General features: G+C 35.5%; 1 protein-coding gene across 1 annotated transcript; it reads left to right on the top strand.

The window, feature by feature from the left end:
- The first annotated feature begins 1832 nt into the window (after positions 1 to 1832).
- On the top strand, positions 1833 to 17645 carry LOC131364847 (macrophage colony-stimulating factor 1 receptor-like). The gene is made up of 21 exons (XM_058408264.1): positions 1833 to 1964; positions 4800 to 5075; positions 5166 to 5447; positions 5643 to 5779; positions 6594 to 6756; positions 7351 to 7552; positions 8302 to 8417; positions 8895 to 9006; positions 9207 to 9406; positions 9796 to 9887; positions 10090 to 10216; positions 10368 to 10472; positions 10814 to 10924; positions 11652 to 11805; positions 11894 to 11973; positions 12090 to 12190; positions 12367 to 12489; positions 12780 to 12891; positions 15069 to 15168; positions 16266 to 16371; positions 17226 to 17645. Exons 1-21 carry the CDS (start codon positions 1916 to 1918, stop codon positions 17367 to 17369), a joined length of 2892 nt encoding a protein of 963 aa, XP_058264247.1. The 5' UTR covers positions 1833 to 1915; the 3' UTR covers positions 17370 to 17645.
- The last annotated feature ends 864 nt before the right edge of the window (positions 17646 to 18509 follow it).

Below are 18509 nucleotides of genomic sequence, written 5' to 3'. Positions count from 1 at the left end.
CAATGTTTTTTAGTTCATCCCCAAGGTGTTCAGTGGGGCTGAGTCAGAGTTAAGACTTGACGTCTTCTACTGCAAGCCATGTCAACACAGAGCTCACTTTGTGTCTTGCTGTAACAGGTTTGAGCTTCTTAGTTCCAGTAAAGAGAAACCCTTATGCCAAAGCATAAAAAGACATTGTACACAATTGTCTGCTTCCAACTTTGTGGGGACAGTTGGGGGAAGAATCACATATGTATGTGATGGTCAGGTGTCACATACTTTTGGCCATAAAGTGTATCCCATGGCCATGAGCTATTATTTTGTGGCCAAGATTTCGGTAACTTGAGCCCATGATGTAATATGTTATGAACTGTCATACTTAATACATTGCCTCCAGTTAATTATTTGGCAGAAAATAATCTGTTCACTCTGAGAATTCCTGTTATGTGACTTAGGATAATGACATATCCATGTTTTTCCAGTATATCCATGTTTTTCCAGTATATCTGTTTGCATCTCCAAGAAAAGTTAGTTTCCTCCGGCCCCATTGGTCTAATTCAATTGATTTTTATTTGTCTCAGTAAATTTAAAATACAATAGTTACCACAAGTTAAGTGCTTTGTGGCCACAAGATAGATGTCAAGAAGCTTAACTCATGACCTGAATAATTTAATACTGTAAATGACCACAACTTATTAAAAACATTTGGTTTTTTAAATCGATTCTTATGAACAGTTATTCTGTATGGGTCAGAGCAACTAGGATTACTACAGGGAATTAGCTTGACTCTGTTCTCACTAACTTTCAGTATATATTGTACTCTTGTGTGTATAATGTTCTGTTATATGAGCAGCTTAACTTTATCACAAGCTTTACTATGTACATTTACATTTATGGCATTTGGCAGATACCGAGCCAAAGAAGTGCTTTGGCGTCTGAATAAATCGATAAACCCATCGATACTGGTTCATTAGGTCACAGACTAAGAATACCATCAATCTAAAAATTGTTGGGAGGTAATATTTTAAGACATGCGTAGAGAATGAAACTTGAAACTTGATTTGATTTGACTTTAGCATTGTAAACCTCAGACTAAATCACTAGTGAAAAGCCACAGGTAAACATGCTAGATGTAGAGCAACTCTTTGTGTAAAGTCTTGCTAGATTTCATAGAGTCTTCATGTTTTTACAGAATTACAGCATTGAACCTGCAGTAAATATCTCTTCTCATGTCAATGAAGGTCAAATCCCATCTAACAAATAACATCATTTTATTAGAAACAGTGAAACAAATGTCAGAACAGTAGCAAAATCCTGCACCATACATGCTCTCCATTACGACAAAATACAGTGATTTACATTTTCTGACTCTTCCATATTTAATTTTCTCTCTTTTTTCTTAATAGGAGCCAAATTTAGACTTAGACTTTACATCTAATCATAAATCTGTCACAACATAAATCACATATCATGAGGTAATATATCTGGTGTGGTTTATTTATGTGGGAATGGTTATAAATGTATGTTTGGAACAACGTTTTGTACTTTATTGTACGTCTTTAACAAAATATTATACTTGCTGAACTTTTCTGACACAATATTATACTTGTTATACGTGAAGTTGAAAAAGATTGATACATATGTGAAAATATATAAAAATGTAACCTGAAATTTTAAATATAGTCAGTAAATTAAAATAAATGCATAAAAATAATGCCCAGACTGAATAAGATTGTTTCACAAAAGTAATGTACAAATTACTATTATTGCCTGGATGTAATCTCATGTCCTAGGCTGTCACTGTAAAATGAAGAAGTAGAAGTGTCTTGAAGTGCTTTAAGTGCTTTAAAGGAATGATCACTTCTTATTTCCACAGAAGACGCACAACAGTGGAGACATACAGTGTAATCAGGCCTCTGGCCATCAGGAGTCCGAGATGATCCGCTTCACCTTAATTGTGGGATTCATATTCTGTCAGGTACAAGGTAAGAGTTACTGACAATGTCAATTAATATTTCTGCAAGTCCCTGATAACCGGGATTTTTTTTCTGTACTGTGACAATATATGCTAATCAGATTCATTATATCCATGTGGATTTGTTGGATTGGGAATTTCATATAATTAATTTTTCATTATTATTCATTTTCATTAAAAATCAATCCAAAAAGATAAGATGAGTGTCAATGCAGTGAATATTCACTGAACAATTTTATTCAATTTACTCGTTTTCCGATTGTGTGAAGTGGGTTTATTCAGATAATTCATTTCCTCTTGCAGTTTTTATCAGGTAATGCCCTTCTTAATTCATTTCATAATTGTTTTTTTTTTTTTTAAAAAAAAAAAAGCTTGTGTGGTGTGAGGCTACAGTGATCACATTGTGAACATATGATCATGTTAACCAATGATATATATATATATATATATATATATATATATATATATATATATATATATATATATATAAAGTTATAAATATTTTGATGCATTGAATTCCTCATCAGGTTCCTCATCAAAATCTGTTTTTCGCACTGCTTTCTTTCCAGCATATTCACAGATAAACAGGAAGCCCTTAACATAATTTGCTGCGTCCAAATTTACTGGAATAATCTGAGGTTGATTTCTGGTCAAAACCAAACTGCACGCTTTGTGTAACACCAAATTTCACTTCTGGTTTTTAAGATAAAGAGGGTTTTGTTTCATGTGCAAATCACTTAGTGCAGTGCAGATTTAGAGTACAGACCAGCAGCTTCATGTTCTCTGCCTTGTACTGCCCTTGCCCTACTGTATTATATAATTAAATACCTTCCAAGCTATATTTTAATATTAGTGTTATCTGTGGCATGCTGGTGAAGCAGAAATAAGAAAGATTAAATCCCGCACACGCTACAGTACCTAGACTAGAAGCTGGAAACAAATACATTGCCATAATGAAATGGATTGTATTATAATATATAATCAAAATGTCTCTACATATAAATATACTGCATTATACATTACAACATATTTTTCCCTGGCCTTTGGTTTGTACCTGAAACCTGAAAAACTTTTTTGAAACAGCAAACTAGAAACTAGAAAGAAAGAAAGAAAGAAAGAAAGAAAATTTAAGATTAAAGACAATCTAAGATCTCACAGCTCCAGGATCTTGGGTTGGGTTATTGGCTTGGCTTGGGTTATTGTCTACATGGAGTTTCACATGTTCTTCCTGTGGTTTGTGAGGATTACACTATACAAAAACATTCATGGCTCCTGTGTAATAATCCGTCCACTCCATGGTGCTCTCCTGGCTGCCCAGTGCCCAGTGTTTGCAGGCTCCAGCTCTGCTACAAACCTGATTAGTATAAAACAATCAGTGATGATGAATGAATGAATTAAAACGCTTTCAGACCAATAAACTATACAGAGAAACTAAACAGGCAAGCCTGAGCCCAGTTTTAATTTCTCCACTGCAATAGATGTGAGTCAATGTAAATGTAGTTAGATATGAGTAAAATAAGGAAGACAATGAGAGCGAGGAGAGGGAGAAGTGAGACAAGGGAGTAGGATGTTGGGTTTTTGCCTTTTCTGCAACATGTGTAAAATCATTTTGTCCTCTCCAACACTTCTGCAGATGGAATAGCACATCGCTTTCATTTCTCCTCAGTCACCACAGCCATGTCAAAACATAGAACCAAAGACAAGGGTGGGCAAATGATGCCTATATTAGCTAGACCAGTGACCAAGTAAATGCGTCAATGTCCCAGGTTTTAGTTACCTGGAAACATGAGTGATTGTAGTGAGTGGTAGGTGATAATGTGATAAAGTTTGATAAACTAGTGAAATGTATTAATACAAAATACTGAAAATGAACGAGTATATGTTAACATAGCACTTTGTGCCCATTGTCTTTTGGCTTAACAACTTAACACATGGTGACTGTGTGCAGAAAGCACAGTTTCATGCTTTGCACTGGACTCAGTTTTGCCAGTGTTTCCACCAACCTGCATGTTCCTGGTCAAGACATTTTTGTCTGATTAACTCATTGAGTAAAATATTGTGCTCTGGTCAGCCAGATTATGCCGAAGTGTGTCACACCACCATGAAGAGAGCCATGAAAACTAGTTTTGTGAAAATCAATAATATGTTTGTTTTGGATGGGAGTTTTCTGAATGGAATAGAAAAAGAAATCATCTGTAAATAGAAAACAAATTGTCTGATCACATCAGCTTGTCTGTTTATTTACCTGCTGTAATTTTCAAAATTACAATTGTGGTTACAAATCAATGATTTCGCAGATGGCTCAGGACATTCTTCATTAGGTCTGTGCTTATATACATTGTAAACTCTAGGTAATAAATGTACTAAAGAATACTTTATCTTCACATAACAGGGATGGGTTATATCATAAAAATAGAAATGGTCTACCAAAATTACTCTTATTCTCCAAAAATGATGTGAATCTTGGCTAGATAGTATCAGATAATAGACAATTTTAGTCATAATCTACCCATGACAATAATACTCTTCACCCAGCAGCTTTTAACCTGCTGAAACAATTGAACGATTGTCAGGTCAAATTCAAGCAAATCCAAACTTGGATTTTGGTGGAGTAACACCATTAATCTATCCAAGCTCTAAGAGAGACAAGAGAATGCACCTAGGTGTGTATGAGCGTGTGAAAGTTTGTGTGCATGGTGTCCTGTGATGGACTGGCATCCCAGCACTCAAGTCTGTATTCCGGATTAAATCCCAGTAGATTCATCATGACCCTGATCAGAATAAAGTGGTTACTAAAAGTGACAGGATGTGTACATATCACTACTTTTGTTCTTTTAATTCACAGCTTGGTCTTATCCTCGGATAAAGGTAAACGACACAGATCCAGTTGGATCAAATGTGGTCATTAATAGTGGATCTCCTTTTGTCATGACTTGTGAGGGAGATGCTCCAGTGACTATTATACCTCGGCTAGCTGCACACAAACCTTTCAGCCAGTCTAATGGGAACAGATCCACCTTTACTGTGAAAAAAGCTACCACCAGTTTCACAGGCACTTATAAGTGTCAGTACACTGGCATGGATTCCTCCAACTACTCATCTGTGCACATATTCATAAGAGGTGAGTACAAAGCTCATGTGTGGACTTGAGAAGTGGATTAGATAACAGTGCTGTTTTTATATTTATAACTGTTTCCTGTATAATCCCCAGATTCAAAGTATCTCTTTGAAACCACAAGCTATCGTATTATCAAGAATGAAGGAGAGGATGTCCTCATTCCCTGCCTCCTTACTGACCCTGAAGCCACTGATATGAGTTTACGCATGCAGAATGGCTCTGCAGCACCCTCCGACATGAATATAACCACTGACCCCAAGAAAGGGATATGGATTTGGAACCTCCAGTCTTGGTTCAGTTCAAAATATGTCTGCAGTGCCAGGATAGGAGGAGTGGAGAAAGTGTCCCTACCAATAAATTTAAAAGTCACCAGAAGTAAGGTTTTTGTACAGCATGTCTTTCCATCTGTTTATTTGTTTACAAGCTGTATGGTACTGTACCTTTTATACAGTAACCTCACTGCAATCATCACAAAACAGTCTTGTCTTTCTGAATGAAAATTTCACAATATGAACGGATTCATAACAAGATCTTAACACTGTTTTTCTGTTTTTTTTGGGGGTTTTTCAGGAGCCCGTTCTCCACCCTCTGTGATTCTGGAAAGTGATGAGTATATTCGAGTGGTTGGAGAGAGTTTAGAGATTCCCTGTTTCACCAGCAACCATAACTTCAACTACAAAATCACCTGGATGCACTCATCACATTCGGTAACTTTATACCTTTACTCACGTTGTTGCTGAACTGTGTGAATCTCTAATCTCTAATGTTTCCTGTTCCTGTCTCCTCTCACCCCTTGAAGTGTAAAAAATTGGGATTTGAGGTATTTTTATGCTTCAAAATGTAGAATTTTAGCATTTTTTTGAGCCCCTGAGGTGCCGAAAAAGGCTATTTATGATGATAACATTATATTCGTTTATACAACAACTTATGTAGTGTATCAGCATATATTTTGGAGCTTGCTATACTGAGTGATGCATTTCTGTAGCATTATTAGAGAAGTGCAACACACACGGCAGATGTTTTTGTTTTGTTTCATCTCTATAAGTCCATAAGTGCAATATGACAAATTAACAAATAATAACAAATAATAATAAATGCCCGAGAGAATGCATAAGGTTGTAATTTGGATTTAAAAATGTACAACTTGAAGGTGTCTGGAAGTTGAATCATGTCACCTGGACTTCTTTCTTGTTATATCCAAATGTTTCACTACTCATCCAAACAGCTTCTTCAGTCTGCGGGAAATTGGGAGGATCCTTCCTCCAGGATCAAGGATACGCCTCTCCCTGGATAGCCTTGTTAAAAGAACAAGTTCTTTTCAATTTCTCCTTGAACAAAAGATCCTTGACCCCAAGTTGACATGACTCAACTTATAGATAACGGCACCTGGACAGAAGATCTCAAGGTGGATCATCTGCAGTGTAGATTGGCTGTACAGAATAAAGTCAACACTTGTTGTGTAAAAAATGTTAGATTGTCATATACTACAGGTCATATCAATCTTTTTTTTTCCCCCAAAAGTTACCAAACTCAGTGGACCAGTCTAGATACAATAACAATAAAGTGCACATCAAGAGTACGCTGACTCTGCCTGCAGTTAGCATGCGTGACTCAGGTAACATCACCTGTATCGCAGCAAATGAGGCTGGAGTCAACAGCTCCACCACACGTCTACTGGTTGTGGGTAAGCGACGTGACCAAGTTAAATAATCAAGATATTAATAGATAATATGTTTTATAAAGATTGTAGATATTGTGTTCTTGCTCTTTGTTTACATGTGTTGCTTTTTCCCCTTTTTATTATTTTTCTTCTCATTAATTTATGTACTTTGAATAGATTACAACAGACTACTGTTAAAATCTATAATAATAATACTGTAGTAGAAAGAGCAAACAAAATAACTGACATATAGTGGAATTATATTATTCAGACTTAATCTTCTGTTTTTCTCCAATTTTAGTTTTATATGTACGTCACACTGGGAATTTCTTGCTTAAATATTCTTAAAACTCCATCTCCTGTTTTCGTTAATATTATACACAATTAAGAAATGATCTTTTCATTATTATCAATTTGTTAATACTAACCCTTAGGTTGATTGGGTATTTACCCAATGCTCTATATTTGCAATATATATCTTCACAGTATGCCTGAATATCATATAAAAAGTTTTCTTAGTTATTAGTCATTCATGAAGCTAAGTCTCAGTATTCCATACTGCAAATGTAATACTATTTCAGAGGAAGTAATAAAATGGGATTTTGTCTTTTGTCACAGATAAACCATACCTTAAAATGTCCCCCAAGCTGCCCGCCCATATAGCGCATGAGGGTTTGTCTATTGATCTCCACAACGGGCAGGATTTAGAGTTAGAAGTGTCAATAGAGGCTTACCCACAAATCACACACCAGCAGTGGACGGGACCAAAGTTTCCCAACAACTCAAACCATAAAGTCTGGTTCTCCAGCAATAATAACAGGTCAGTTTATGAAGCTGTATTCTGCAATGTTATATAAAGTACCTGATTAAATGTTAAGATATTGTCAGTCCTTTTGGCCAAGCAATAACATCTTATAAAAGGGTTAACAGTTAGAAAAACCGCTAGTTTTTTAGATAAAAATAACAAATGGAATTATTAAATAACAATCATGTTTTCTGTTCAACAGAGTAACAGTAATAGTATTCAAAATGATAACATATTTCTTAAGACAGTCCAGTTTTTGTTGTTGTTTTAGCCTGACATAAAAAGAAGAGATCTGTTATTCATAAAAAAAAAGTCATGTTTGATTGAGCTTCTTTAGTTAACCAACAGAATCTATAAATTATTATAGTAATCATAATACTGAGATAATTAATGATGTGTGGGGAAATTTTTTAAAGCAGAAATATGTCCTGCATTTAAAGCTGATAAAGAATGAAAAAATATTTACAAAGTGTATAAGTAAAGTATCGATATAATGTAATCGATATTTCCCAAAACATATCCAAAAGTATAGGAACGAATCTTTTTTTTAAAGTGCGTTATTATAGATCTTATCAAATAGAGTGTAGAAATGTTTGTGACTTTTTATGACTGAAGTAGTGGATGGCATTATCATTAATAACTAATAGTTTATGGGTTATTTTTAAATGAAGTTATAATCAATTTCTATATTCATTTCACAGAAAAGTATTCTATACCACGATGCACTGTTCAAAATGACATTCTGTATGGATTTGTTCACGTAGGTACGAGGCAGTGCTGCTTCTGAATAGAGTGAACTCTAAGGAAGAGGGTAGATACACCTTCTATGCCACCAGCCACAAGGTTAATGCCTCCACAACATTTAGCATTCATGTTTATGGTAAGTAATCAGAAATGCGTTTCAGTTTATTAGCTGACAAAACAAAGCCAATATGTTTATATATAGATTTATCTAAAGTCTCTTTTTCACAAATGTAAGGTTAAAACACTGTCACACACACACACTCACACACACACACACAAACACACACACACACACACATACACACACACACTAGAATTAACTGGGATTATAGGTCATGAATCTACAATAGCAAATGTGTGAGGAGAAATCAATATACTTATCAAGCCGCTTAATAATAATAATAATAATAATAATAATAATAATAATAATGATGATAATAATAATATCAAAGTTAAGATTGCATAAGTATTTACCCCTCCCTTTGCCGTGAAACCCATAACAAAATGTGTACAAAATGTGGAAAAGTCCAAAGGAAGGTGTACGCTTAAGAAAATTGTAATGCTATTAAAACATTTTTTGCACTTTATTTTAATTACTTTTTTTGTTAAACAGAGGAAGCAGTTATTGTGAGTAAAAGAAGGAATGAGAGCTCCTTAATATGCACAGCATCTGGTTACCCAGCTCCAAGCATCCACTGGCTCCAGTGTCAAGGAACCAGGCCAACGTATGTGATTAATTAAATAGTCTATCTATCTATCTATCTATCTATCTATCTATCTATCTATCTATCTATCTATCTATCTATCTATCTATCTATCTACTTAGCAGTCCTACTAATTCTAAATACTAAACTCAAAGAGTGTGACTGATCACACCTGCAGTAATTCCTAAAATGCCTGAATCACAACATTTTAAACTTTCCAGATGTACAGACAATTCCACAGATGTGGAAGCTCGCCAGTTGATGACACCTGAGACAGTGGTGGTGCAGAATGAAGAGTTTGGACCAGTAAAGGTGGAAAGTATTCTAACCATCACCCCATCCAATCATAAGATGACTATAGAGTGTGTGGCACAAAATCTGGTTGGAAAAGACAGCGATGCATTCCCTATAGACCCAATTGGTAAGAACGGGTGGTTTAATATACAATTGCAATGCATTATTTCAGACTTTAGGTCTGTGTACTTATCAATAAAAAGATGTAGATTATTACATTATCAATCATCAAAAATGGACGCAATGTTAAAAAGCGAATAAAATACTACTGAAATGTTGTAACAATGATCGGAAAGGTTGCTCTGGATCTTAAAACATCATACTATTAATCCACTCTGTAACCAAAACCTACAAACATATCTATAGTATCTATAGAATTAATGAAACAAGAAAACATAATTTGTTTTGCTTTATTAGATACTTCTTAATTCTTTCTTTTTAATGGACAAGCTCAGTGTGCCTGTATTTTTTGACTGCCACACATTTATTTTCACACTTTACATTATATTACTACAGAGAAACTGTTTACTGCAACATTGATTGGAGCCATAAGTGTGATGATGTTCCTCCTTCTACTCCTCCTCATCCTCATGTACAAGTACAAACAGGTAGGGAATCTAATTTAGCAGTAGTACATCAGCAGTGTCTGACTTCAGACATTAGTCTGATCTCAGCTAGTTCTGTCATACTGAAAGTGTAAGTAGTGGAATCCTTGCATCCTAGCTTTATTTCTTTATTTATTTAGAGATATAATGACAGCTGTTTCATAAAATGTAGCATGCATTTCACGTTGCTTGTATTATCCAATAGAAACCCAAGTATGAGATCCGGTGGAAGATTATTGAAGCCACAGACGGGAACAGTTACACATTTATCGATCCCACTCAACTTCCTTATAATGAAAAATGGGAATTTCCAAGAGACAAGCTGAAATTAGGTTTGTACTTCAAATAGTCTGCTATTACTAGTTAACATTATTTCACTAGGTGACAAACTGAGTGGACACTGTCTTGTGTAGCTACTAACAGATATTTCGAATCACAAATATAAATTGATTTTGCAATCCAAATTTTGTGCTGGAATTGCAGGGAAGATTCTGGGCTCAGGGGCATTTGGGAAAGTGGTAGAGGCTACAGCGTTTGGTCTGGGGAAGGAGGATAACGTGACCCGTGTGGCTGTGAAAATGCTCAAAGGTCAGTGTTTCTGTACATACTCCAGTACAAATGTCTATCAATATTGTTTCATTAAACCACTGAGTTATTCATTTTGGTTTCTTTTATCAAGAACTAGTAAAAGTAATCTAATTCTTAGAGAATACTTGTGATCTAGCGTCTATAAGCATTAGTAATAGTTACATTTCTTTAATTGACATTTGACACTGTAACTGCTAGAGAAAAATTTCTTTGGCATGTATTCCTCAATGTTACGCAGAGATTTGAACCCCCTGGAATGACGCATAAGATGTCTGAAGGTCTAATTCATGAAACCATAATTAATTAACCGTAATTAACTGAAACAATGTCCTGTATCACAGCCAGCGCACATCTTGATGAGAAGGAGGCTCTCATGTCCGAACTGAAGATTCTGAGTCATCTTGGACAACACAAGAATATTGTCAACTTGCTGGGAGCCTGCACACATGGAGGTAAGACATATAGGGAAAGAGAGAGAGAGAGAGAGAGAGAGAGAGAGAGAGTATAACTAAGTAAATAGGTAAATAAGTTAAGTTAATAGGATATTGGTTAAGTATGTAAGCATGTAAGCAAGTGAGTAGTAAGTAGGTATGAAAGTAAGGATGTAAGTACGCAAGATAGTAGTATGAAAATAATTTGGTGTAAAGAAATCAATAAGTTACCAAGTAAATGAGAAAATAAGTCAATAAATCTGTCAGGAAACAAGTATGAAAATAATTACGTATATAAGTAAGAAAGTAAGTTAGCAAGTAAGTAGGTGTTATAAAGTTAATAAAAAAGTATATAAGTATGAAAGTATGTAAGTAGGCAAGCAAATGAGAAATGAAGTAAGAAAAGCTGTCAGTAAAGAAATATGAGAGTAATTATAATAAGAATAAAGGAAAGCCAGTATTTGAAGTAAGTAAACAACAAAATACAAATAAAAGTCACTAATTAAGTAAACAAAAAGTAACAAATAAATAAATATCTGGGTGTGGTTGGAGCGTTGTGAGGATGAACAGAAAGGAACTGTAGTTAACTGCATGGAAGGCAGCTGAGAGGTTAAGATGATTCAAGACCGCTGACGGTTTAGCTGATCTAAGCATCAGACATGAACTATAAAACGCTGAGCCTCCACATATGGCGTAACTGTGTAGTTCAGTGTATTTTGAAATTCATTAATGTTTGTCTCGCTCTCAGGTCCTGTGCTGGTCATCACTGAGTACTGCTGCCATGGTGATCTTCTGAACTTCCTGCGTAATAAAGCGCAGGCCTTCATAAACTGTGTGATTACAATCCCAGAGGACAGAAGCAACTATAAAAATGTCATGGCCAACAAGATGTTTTTTAGAAGGTATCATTATTAATAAAATATATACAGTAAAAATGATTTTTTTTTAATAACATTTGGATCATAACATACGTCTCAAATCATTTCACAGTGACAGTGGGATTTCCAGCACTTGTTCAGATGCTTACCTGGACATGAAGCCTCTGGTGACCAGATCTCAGATTTCACGCAGTACGCAGTCTATGAAATCTTTATTCTTATATAACACATGAGAACTCATACCCTGCTATTTTAAGAAAGATTTTTGTAAGTGTATTAAAGTAATTCTCGTTCCTGTTCTGGTGCAGTTTCTTCCTGCAATCAAGATGGAGATTTCTTGGATATGGATGACCTGCTCATATTCTCCTACCAGGTGGCTCAGGGACTCGAGTTCCTCACATCTAAAAATGTGAGTTGCCAAATATGTGTAAAATATCAAAGCAAGCTTCAAAAACTATTTAGAATGAAATCAACAATCAAAATCAAATGATTGAACTATCGTACTGATGATCAGAAAGCTTGCATCGGATGTTGTGGCATTTTTATGTGATTTTGAATGCTTGTGTTGTATTTCTGTATCCACAGTGTATTCACAGAGACGTCGCAGCCAGGAATGTTCTTCTGACAGATGGGCATGTGGCAAAAATCTGTGACTTTGGACTGGCCCGTGATATCATGAATGATTCCAACTATGTGGTCAAAGGAAACGTGAGTGAATGAAAAGACCCATAGATTAAATCTCCAAATGATTTGCTGTGTCTGACACCAAGCAGCTTCGCACTTCTAAAAATGTTTCCTTGAAAGTGCTTCAATTCTTGAAGCTCTAGATTTCATCTTTTTCTTTGGAGTGTATGTATATGAATTTTATAAAAAGGTTGAAGGAAATTATTTGTTTTCGGTAGTGTTGAAAATAAATGAATTATGCATTCTTTCAAGTAGTGAAATAAGATCAAAGATCTAATACATATAGGTGTGTGTGTGTGTGTGTTGGCATTTAGGCTCGTTTGCCAGTGAAGTGGATGGCTCCTGAGAGTATCTTCGAGTGTGTGTATACAGTACAGAGCGATGTTTGGTCCTACGGTATTCTTCTGTGGGAGATCTTCTCTCTGGGTATGACATCACACCACAGGGAAAAAAAAAAAACATAGAAATGATCTTTATCTGCCATTCACTTACTAGTGAAACTCTATACATTTGTAAAATGTAAGATAAGCTGTTTATGCTTGGGTGTGTCCACAAAAATGACACTAGAAATATTACAGTCCCATTTGACAACTGAACTTAAACAGGTCTTGGATATGTAGATCACTGATTTGTAATCAGTCCAAAAGTAAGTTAGTGCAGAAAAATAAATAAGTAGACACGTAAATAAGAAATAATGCAAATAAATTGTTCGGTCAGCAAGTAAGTAAGAAAGTAAAGAAATAAGTAAGCGTAAGTATGTAAGCATGAAAGCAATTTGGTGTAAGAAAATAAATAAGTTAGCAAGCAAATGAGAAATTTTGTAAGCAAATCTATCAGTAAACGTGTAAGTATAAAAGTAATTAAGTATGCAAATGTTTAAGTAAGTAAGTGGGTAGGCATGAGAAAGTAAGTAAATAAGAAAGAGGGTACTGGATATAAATGCCATAAAAAGCTGATTTCGTTCTTAAGAACAAGGATGAAATTATTTGTCTCTGCAGTAAGTAAGCTATACATTACACACCTGAAACGTAAGATAAGTGCTTTATGCTGGTTTGTCCACAAAAATGACCCCAATATTATTTCCCATTTGATGACTTGAATATGTTGATCAATGATTTGTAATCAGTCCTTTTTCTAAAACTTTGAAAGTATTTATAAGAAAGTGAGTAAATACGGTGATGTAACAGTGTAAATATACAGTATAAGCAAACACATGGGAAATTAAATAAATAAATCTGTAGTATACAGGCAAGTATGAAAGTAATTAAGTACACAAGTAAGTAAGAAAGTGAATACGTTGGTGTAAGGAGGCAAGTGACTAGGAGAGAGAATGTCTGAGTACATGTACTGTATATGAATGTCATAAAAAGCTGATACTAGTAAGCTATACATTATACACCAAAAACATTGCATTCCCAATTGACAACTGAACTTGAAGTGGTCCTGGATATGTTGATCCATGATTTTTAGCTAAAGAAAGGTTTAACGTTAACAAAGGCAAGGAATGCTGATCATTCTTTTAACTTTGCACTGGTCAGGTCAGTGACGTTCAACGGCCCACACTAGTTCCTGTTTCTGAGAATCCCTACACTGAGGCAGGAATTTAAGATGTTTCTAGAGGTTCTGTCAGCGCTGTAGGAAGGAAGTTTTATTTTCTGCAATGAAGTTTCAGTTGTGGCTTTGTTTGAAATTCTATTCGATTCTAGGAATATTCTTAAATAAATACTGGTGACGGTACACTGGTGACGAGTGTACATATATATGTTATTGTGCACTATGAAGTTATATTGCTGGTTGGCTTTCTTTTCAGGAGGTGCCAAAGTTTAAAATAATGATAATTCAAATAGACTTATAAACAATTAAATCCAATATAGTAGTATATAATGACTTGCATTGCAAGAATATTAAAGATAAGATGGACTTGCATCCAAATGTGTTTTTTAGTATTGACCCAGGCAGGGTGTGAATATTAACGCAACCAACTAATGTCTGCTTTTGTGTTTAAATAAACTTTGTTAAAGGCAATTCATTGTCTATACCCACTTATTTCTAATTAGGGTCACAGGGGTCTGCTGGAGCCTATCCCAGTACACATAGGGTGAAAGGCAGGTGTACACACTGGACAGGTCACCAGTCCATCGCGGGGCCACATATAGACGAACAACCACACACAATCACTCCTTAGGGCAATTTAGAATTACCAATCAACCTAATGTACATGTTTTTGGACTGTGGGAGGAAACCGGAGTACATGGAGTAAACCCACACAGGCACGGGGAGAACATGCAAACTCCACCCAGAAAGGCCCCTGCCTGTTCGACCCCGGGATTCGGACCCAGGACATTCTTGCTGTGAAGCAACAGCGCTAACCACTAAGCCACCGTGCTGCCCAGGCAAATGATCAAATAGCAAAAATCCAATTTATTATTTGCGTTTAAGTTCCTGGTTATAGTTAATAGGGAGGTGAATACTTTTAAAAGGCATTATAGCTGAGTGAAGTCAGAATACGTAACTAGCTTGTTGCCTCTACTCATGTGAAACCAGGCTCTCGTCACTTGTTTAAGACATTCAGTAATATTTCCTCTGCTTTTTTGGTTTTGCAGGTCAAAGCCCATATCCAACCATGCAGGTGGACTCCAAGTTCTATAAGATGATAAAGTGTGGCTATCAGATGTCACGTCCTAACTTCGCCCCACCTGAGATGTAAGTGACTTTTCAAACTAAATCGAAGGCAAACTGGTTATGGCCAGAACATTTGTTACTTACACAGGATAACCTGTAGGTAAAAAAAAGGAGAAGCATTAGTCTGAGTAATGGTCAAGAAAGAGAAGTAATGGCGTGTCTGAATTATCTATGGATAATCTGCTGAATGCAGTCTGTTTGGTTCCTAAAACCAAACATATGAGTGATGTATAAGCATCTGACTCACTAGAGCTCGGCCCTCAGTGTCGCTTCATCTGTTCCTCCACCGAATTTCTTCTGTGTGTCATCTACCACGTGTTAGCTAGCTTCAGTTCATTTCCTACAATGTGTAGATTACACACCAACAGTATGTGTTTTGCTGGACAAATAAAACAAATCTGGATTTAAATGAACTGGATTTGACTTTTGACTTGTTTTGGTCCTTCACACCCAACCGCAGTGCTGCAATGTGAGCAGATCACGGGGTTTACTCCCTAAACTCCCAGGATTATTCATTAGTTATGTATATTTAAGCATTATTATAAGCATCAACTGCACTGAAACAAAGAGGAAACATAATGTATGGAGTATATACATGAGGAAGAAGAAGAAGAAGAAGAAGAAGAAGAGGAAAAAGAAAGAAAGCCTGGTATCCCAAAGGAATACAGATTTGGTTGAAGTGTTGAAAATACTGGGCCAGTATTGAGTGAATGTATACCCTTAAGTCTGAAAAAAATACAGATGGAATCAGTCCTAAGGTAGACCTGTTGGTAAAATTTCCATTATGGGAAAAGAGATTTGAGATTCTTCAGTATGATCACTCTAATCTCTTGTCCTCCAGAAATATATTCATCCCATGTAAACAATACTTCTGTATTCAGAATTCAGAATTTATTTTTCATTGTTTTAATTATATAATTTTAGCCAACATACTGTACATTTGCCCAAACCTTATCAAATATGGAAAGCCATAACGAGATAAGAGTCTTATGTTTCATCAGTCCTAGCTGTCAAGACTTCAGTAACGATGCCTTGATTCAATCGAAATTCTTAATAATTTTGTGTTTCAGTTATCACCTGCAGATATGACACTTGTTCATCAATATTTCTCCGTTCAGGTACACCATCATGAAAACGTGCTGGAACCTTGAACCCACCGAGCGGCCGAATTTCAGCAAGATCGTTCAGCTCATCGAGAGGTTGCTGGGAGAAACACTGGATCAGGTAAAAACCAGAAACGTCTAAAAGTTTCAAAGGGTCAGATTTGATCCAGCTAAAGACTAGAGGAACAGGGTACATAGTTTTGTTTTTATTATTACGAACAGTAATAATAACTAAGTTTCTTGTTTGTGCAAATTTACATTAAGCATGTGTAACATTACTGTTAGAGAAATCACACCATCATAGACAAGGCTTTCTTGTTGTCTTATTGCTTCAATAAAATGGTTTTAGATCGTTCTTTAGTGCATGATAAGATTATATAGCTGCCTAAAATCTGATTTACATTTAACAAATACAATACTAATAGAGTGCTGTAGGTCACACGATGCAGCTCTTGTTTTTTTTTAAGCTTAAAAAGTCTGACTTTAGACTGTATTTGCTCAAGATTCACGACTAGCATGAAGGATTTGGAAACAATAGAATTTTGGCCTCATGACCCTCTCCACACTGAAGCAACCATTGTCATTTCCTCGACATTAAGTAGACATACATCTGAGCTGAACATCAAATTCTGCTTTTATAGGAGTAGTCACATGTCTTGATGACTAACTGAGCGTGTGCACTTTATTAGTAACCCCTAGGAAAAAGAAAAAAGGAATTGTTTCCACACTCTTTTTTAAAAAGGTGCTGCTGGGAAAAATGACTCCACATTGAAATCTTTCCCATAATTTTTCATGACTGTAGCTGTTCCTCTGCTTACTCAACATAATTTAACTTACACGGCGATGTTAATGTTTGTTAATCACCCACAACAGTGACAATAATTTATCCCATTGCAGCCCACAAGTTAGTGCTCGTTATTTAGGATTGTAGTAAATCAGAGCCTTTAGACTGAAGTTTCTATCTTTGTGCCTTAGACTGAGTATCAGAACGTGGTGACAGAAGAACTGGACACAGAGCAGCTGAAGGCCTGCGATACCACCAAAAATGATGAAGAATCATGTGAGCAGGAGGAAGATGAGCAGCCTCTGATGAAGGCTAACAATTATCAGTTCTTCTAAGATCTGAACTATGCTCTCTGAAAACAATGGCAGGATATAAATCCTTTCCCAAATCCAGCGTAAGGGTCAAATTCTTCAGTAGCATCTTTTGGATTTAAAGTAATGCCCCAGGCTTTTAAGAGAGAGAGAGAAAGAGAGACACTGTCCGAGTTGTTTCTTTGGTTAAATAGCAGTTCCCTATTTGAACGGATGGAAAAAAGGCCAATTCAGCATTTCCAACCTTGCAGGCTTGCAAAGTTCACTTCCACATTTGTCGCTAGTCTGTTCTTTTGAAAAGTGGAAAAAAAAAAAAAAAAAAGGTGCTTTATGTACCTAATCAGATATATCCATTTTAGAAGCTAAAGGGATGTTTTTGTTTTTTTTTTATTTACCATGCAAAACCATGTAATTTCTTTTTGCCAGTCTGCCTTGTTCATTAAACTGTATACTATGTATATGTGTATTTGATGTAGCACCAAGCAAACACTGCCAAACTGTGTACATAACGTCAACGAATGTGATCGTCTTCATGAGCGCTCTGGCCTTATGCACTGGTGGTCTAGTGAAAGTTCATCGTTTTATTTTCACTATTAGAATCATTTAAATAATTATTTTAATGTCACATAGAAGCTATGGTATTTGACATGATTAGAATAAATCACTCCTGGTCACCACTAGGACTACTGCCACCAAAGTTCTTGTTAAAAACAAACAAACAAACAAACAAACCAGTTGAATGTTTCTTGTTATATTTCTGTAAAGGTTCTGCCTATGTTTTATTTTTCAATGAAACTTTTCTTGTCTGTATTTTTCATAAGCTATTCAGAAAAAAGTCCAGAAAACAACACAAAGATTTCAGAGCTTTTTATTATTATTATTATTGTTATTATTATTATTATTATTAACTAGAGCTGTTATCTAGCTTTAATACAGTGTAGCACATTTACTTTCTATGCATTTGAAATTGTTATTGACCATGGCTCATTGTTGTGATTGTCATTAGGTCGTTATGGCATGTTTTTTTTTAAAAAAAAAAAGCTGGAAATGGAACGAATGCAGCAAACGGGAATGAATATAATGTTTTATCAGTGTAATCATTAATATTTGTTAAATTAGTATGGGTTCTTTATCAATGTGTAAATGAATTGATTGTACATTTTG

Source organism: Hemibagrus wyckioides, linkage group LG14 (assembly GCF_019097595.1).
Source record: "Hemibagrus wyckioides isolate EC202008001 linkage group LG14, SWU_Hwy_1.0, whole genome shotgun sequence".
In the NCBI taxonomy this organism is placed as follows: Eukaryota; Metazoa; Chordata; class Actinopteri; order Siluriformes; family Bagridae; genus Hemibagrus; species Hemibagrus wyckioides.
The sequence above is the reverse complement of the archived record's forward strand: the minus strand, read 5'-3'. Positions and strand labels throughout refer to the sequence as shown.

Coding starts and splice junctions, on each gene's coding strand:
- LOC131364847 (XM_058408264.1), top strand. CDS start 1,916: ATGATCCGCTTCACCTTAATTGTGGGATTCATATTCTGTCAGGTACAA. Junction 10,217..10,367: donor AAGAGACAAGCTGAAATTAG/GTTTGTACTTCA, acceptor CTGGAATTGCAG/GGAAGATTCTGGGCTCAGGG. Junction 15,169..16,265: donor AACTTCGCCCCACCTGAGAT/GTAAGTGACTTT, acceptor TTCTCCGTTCAG/GTACACCATCATGAAAACGT.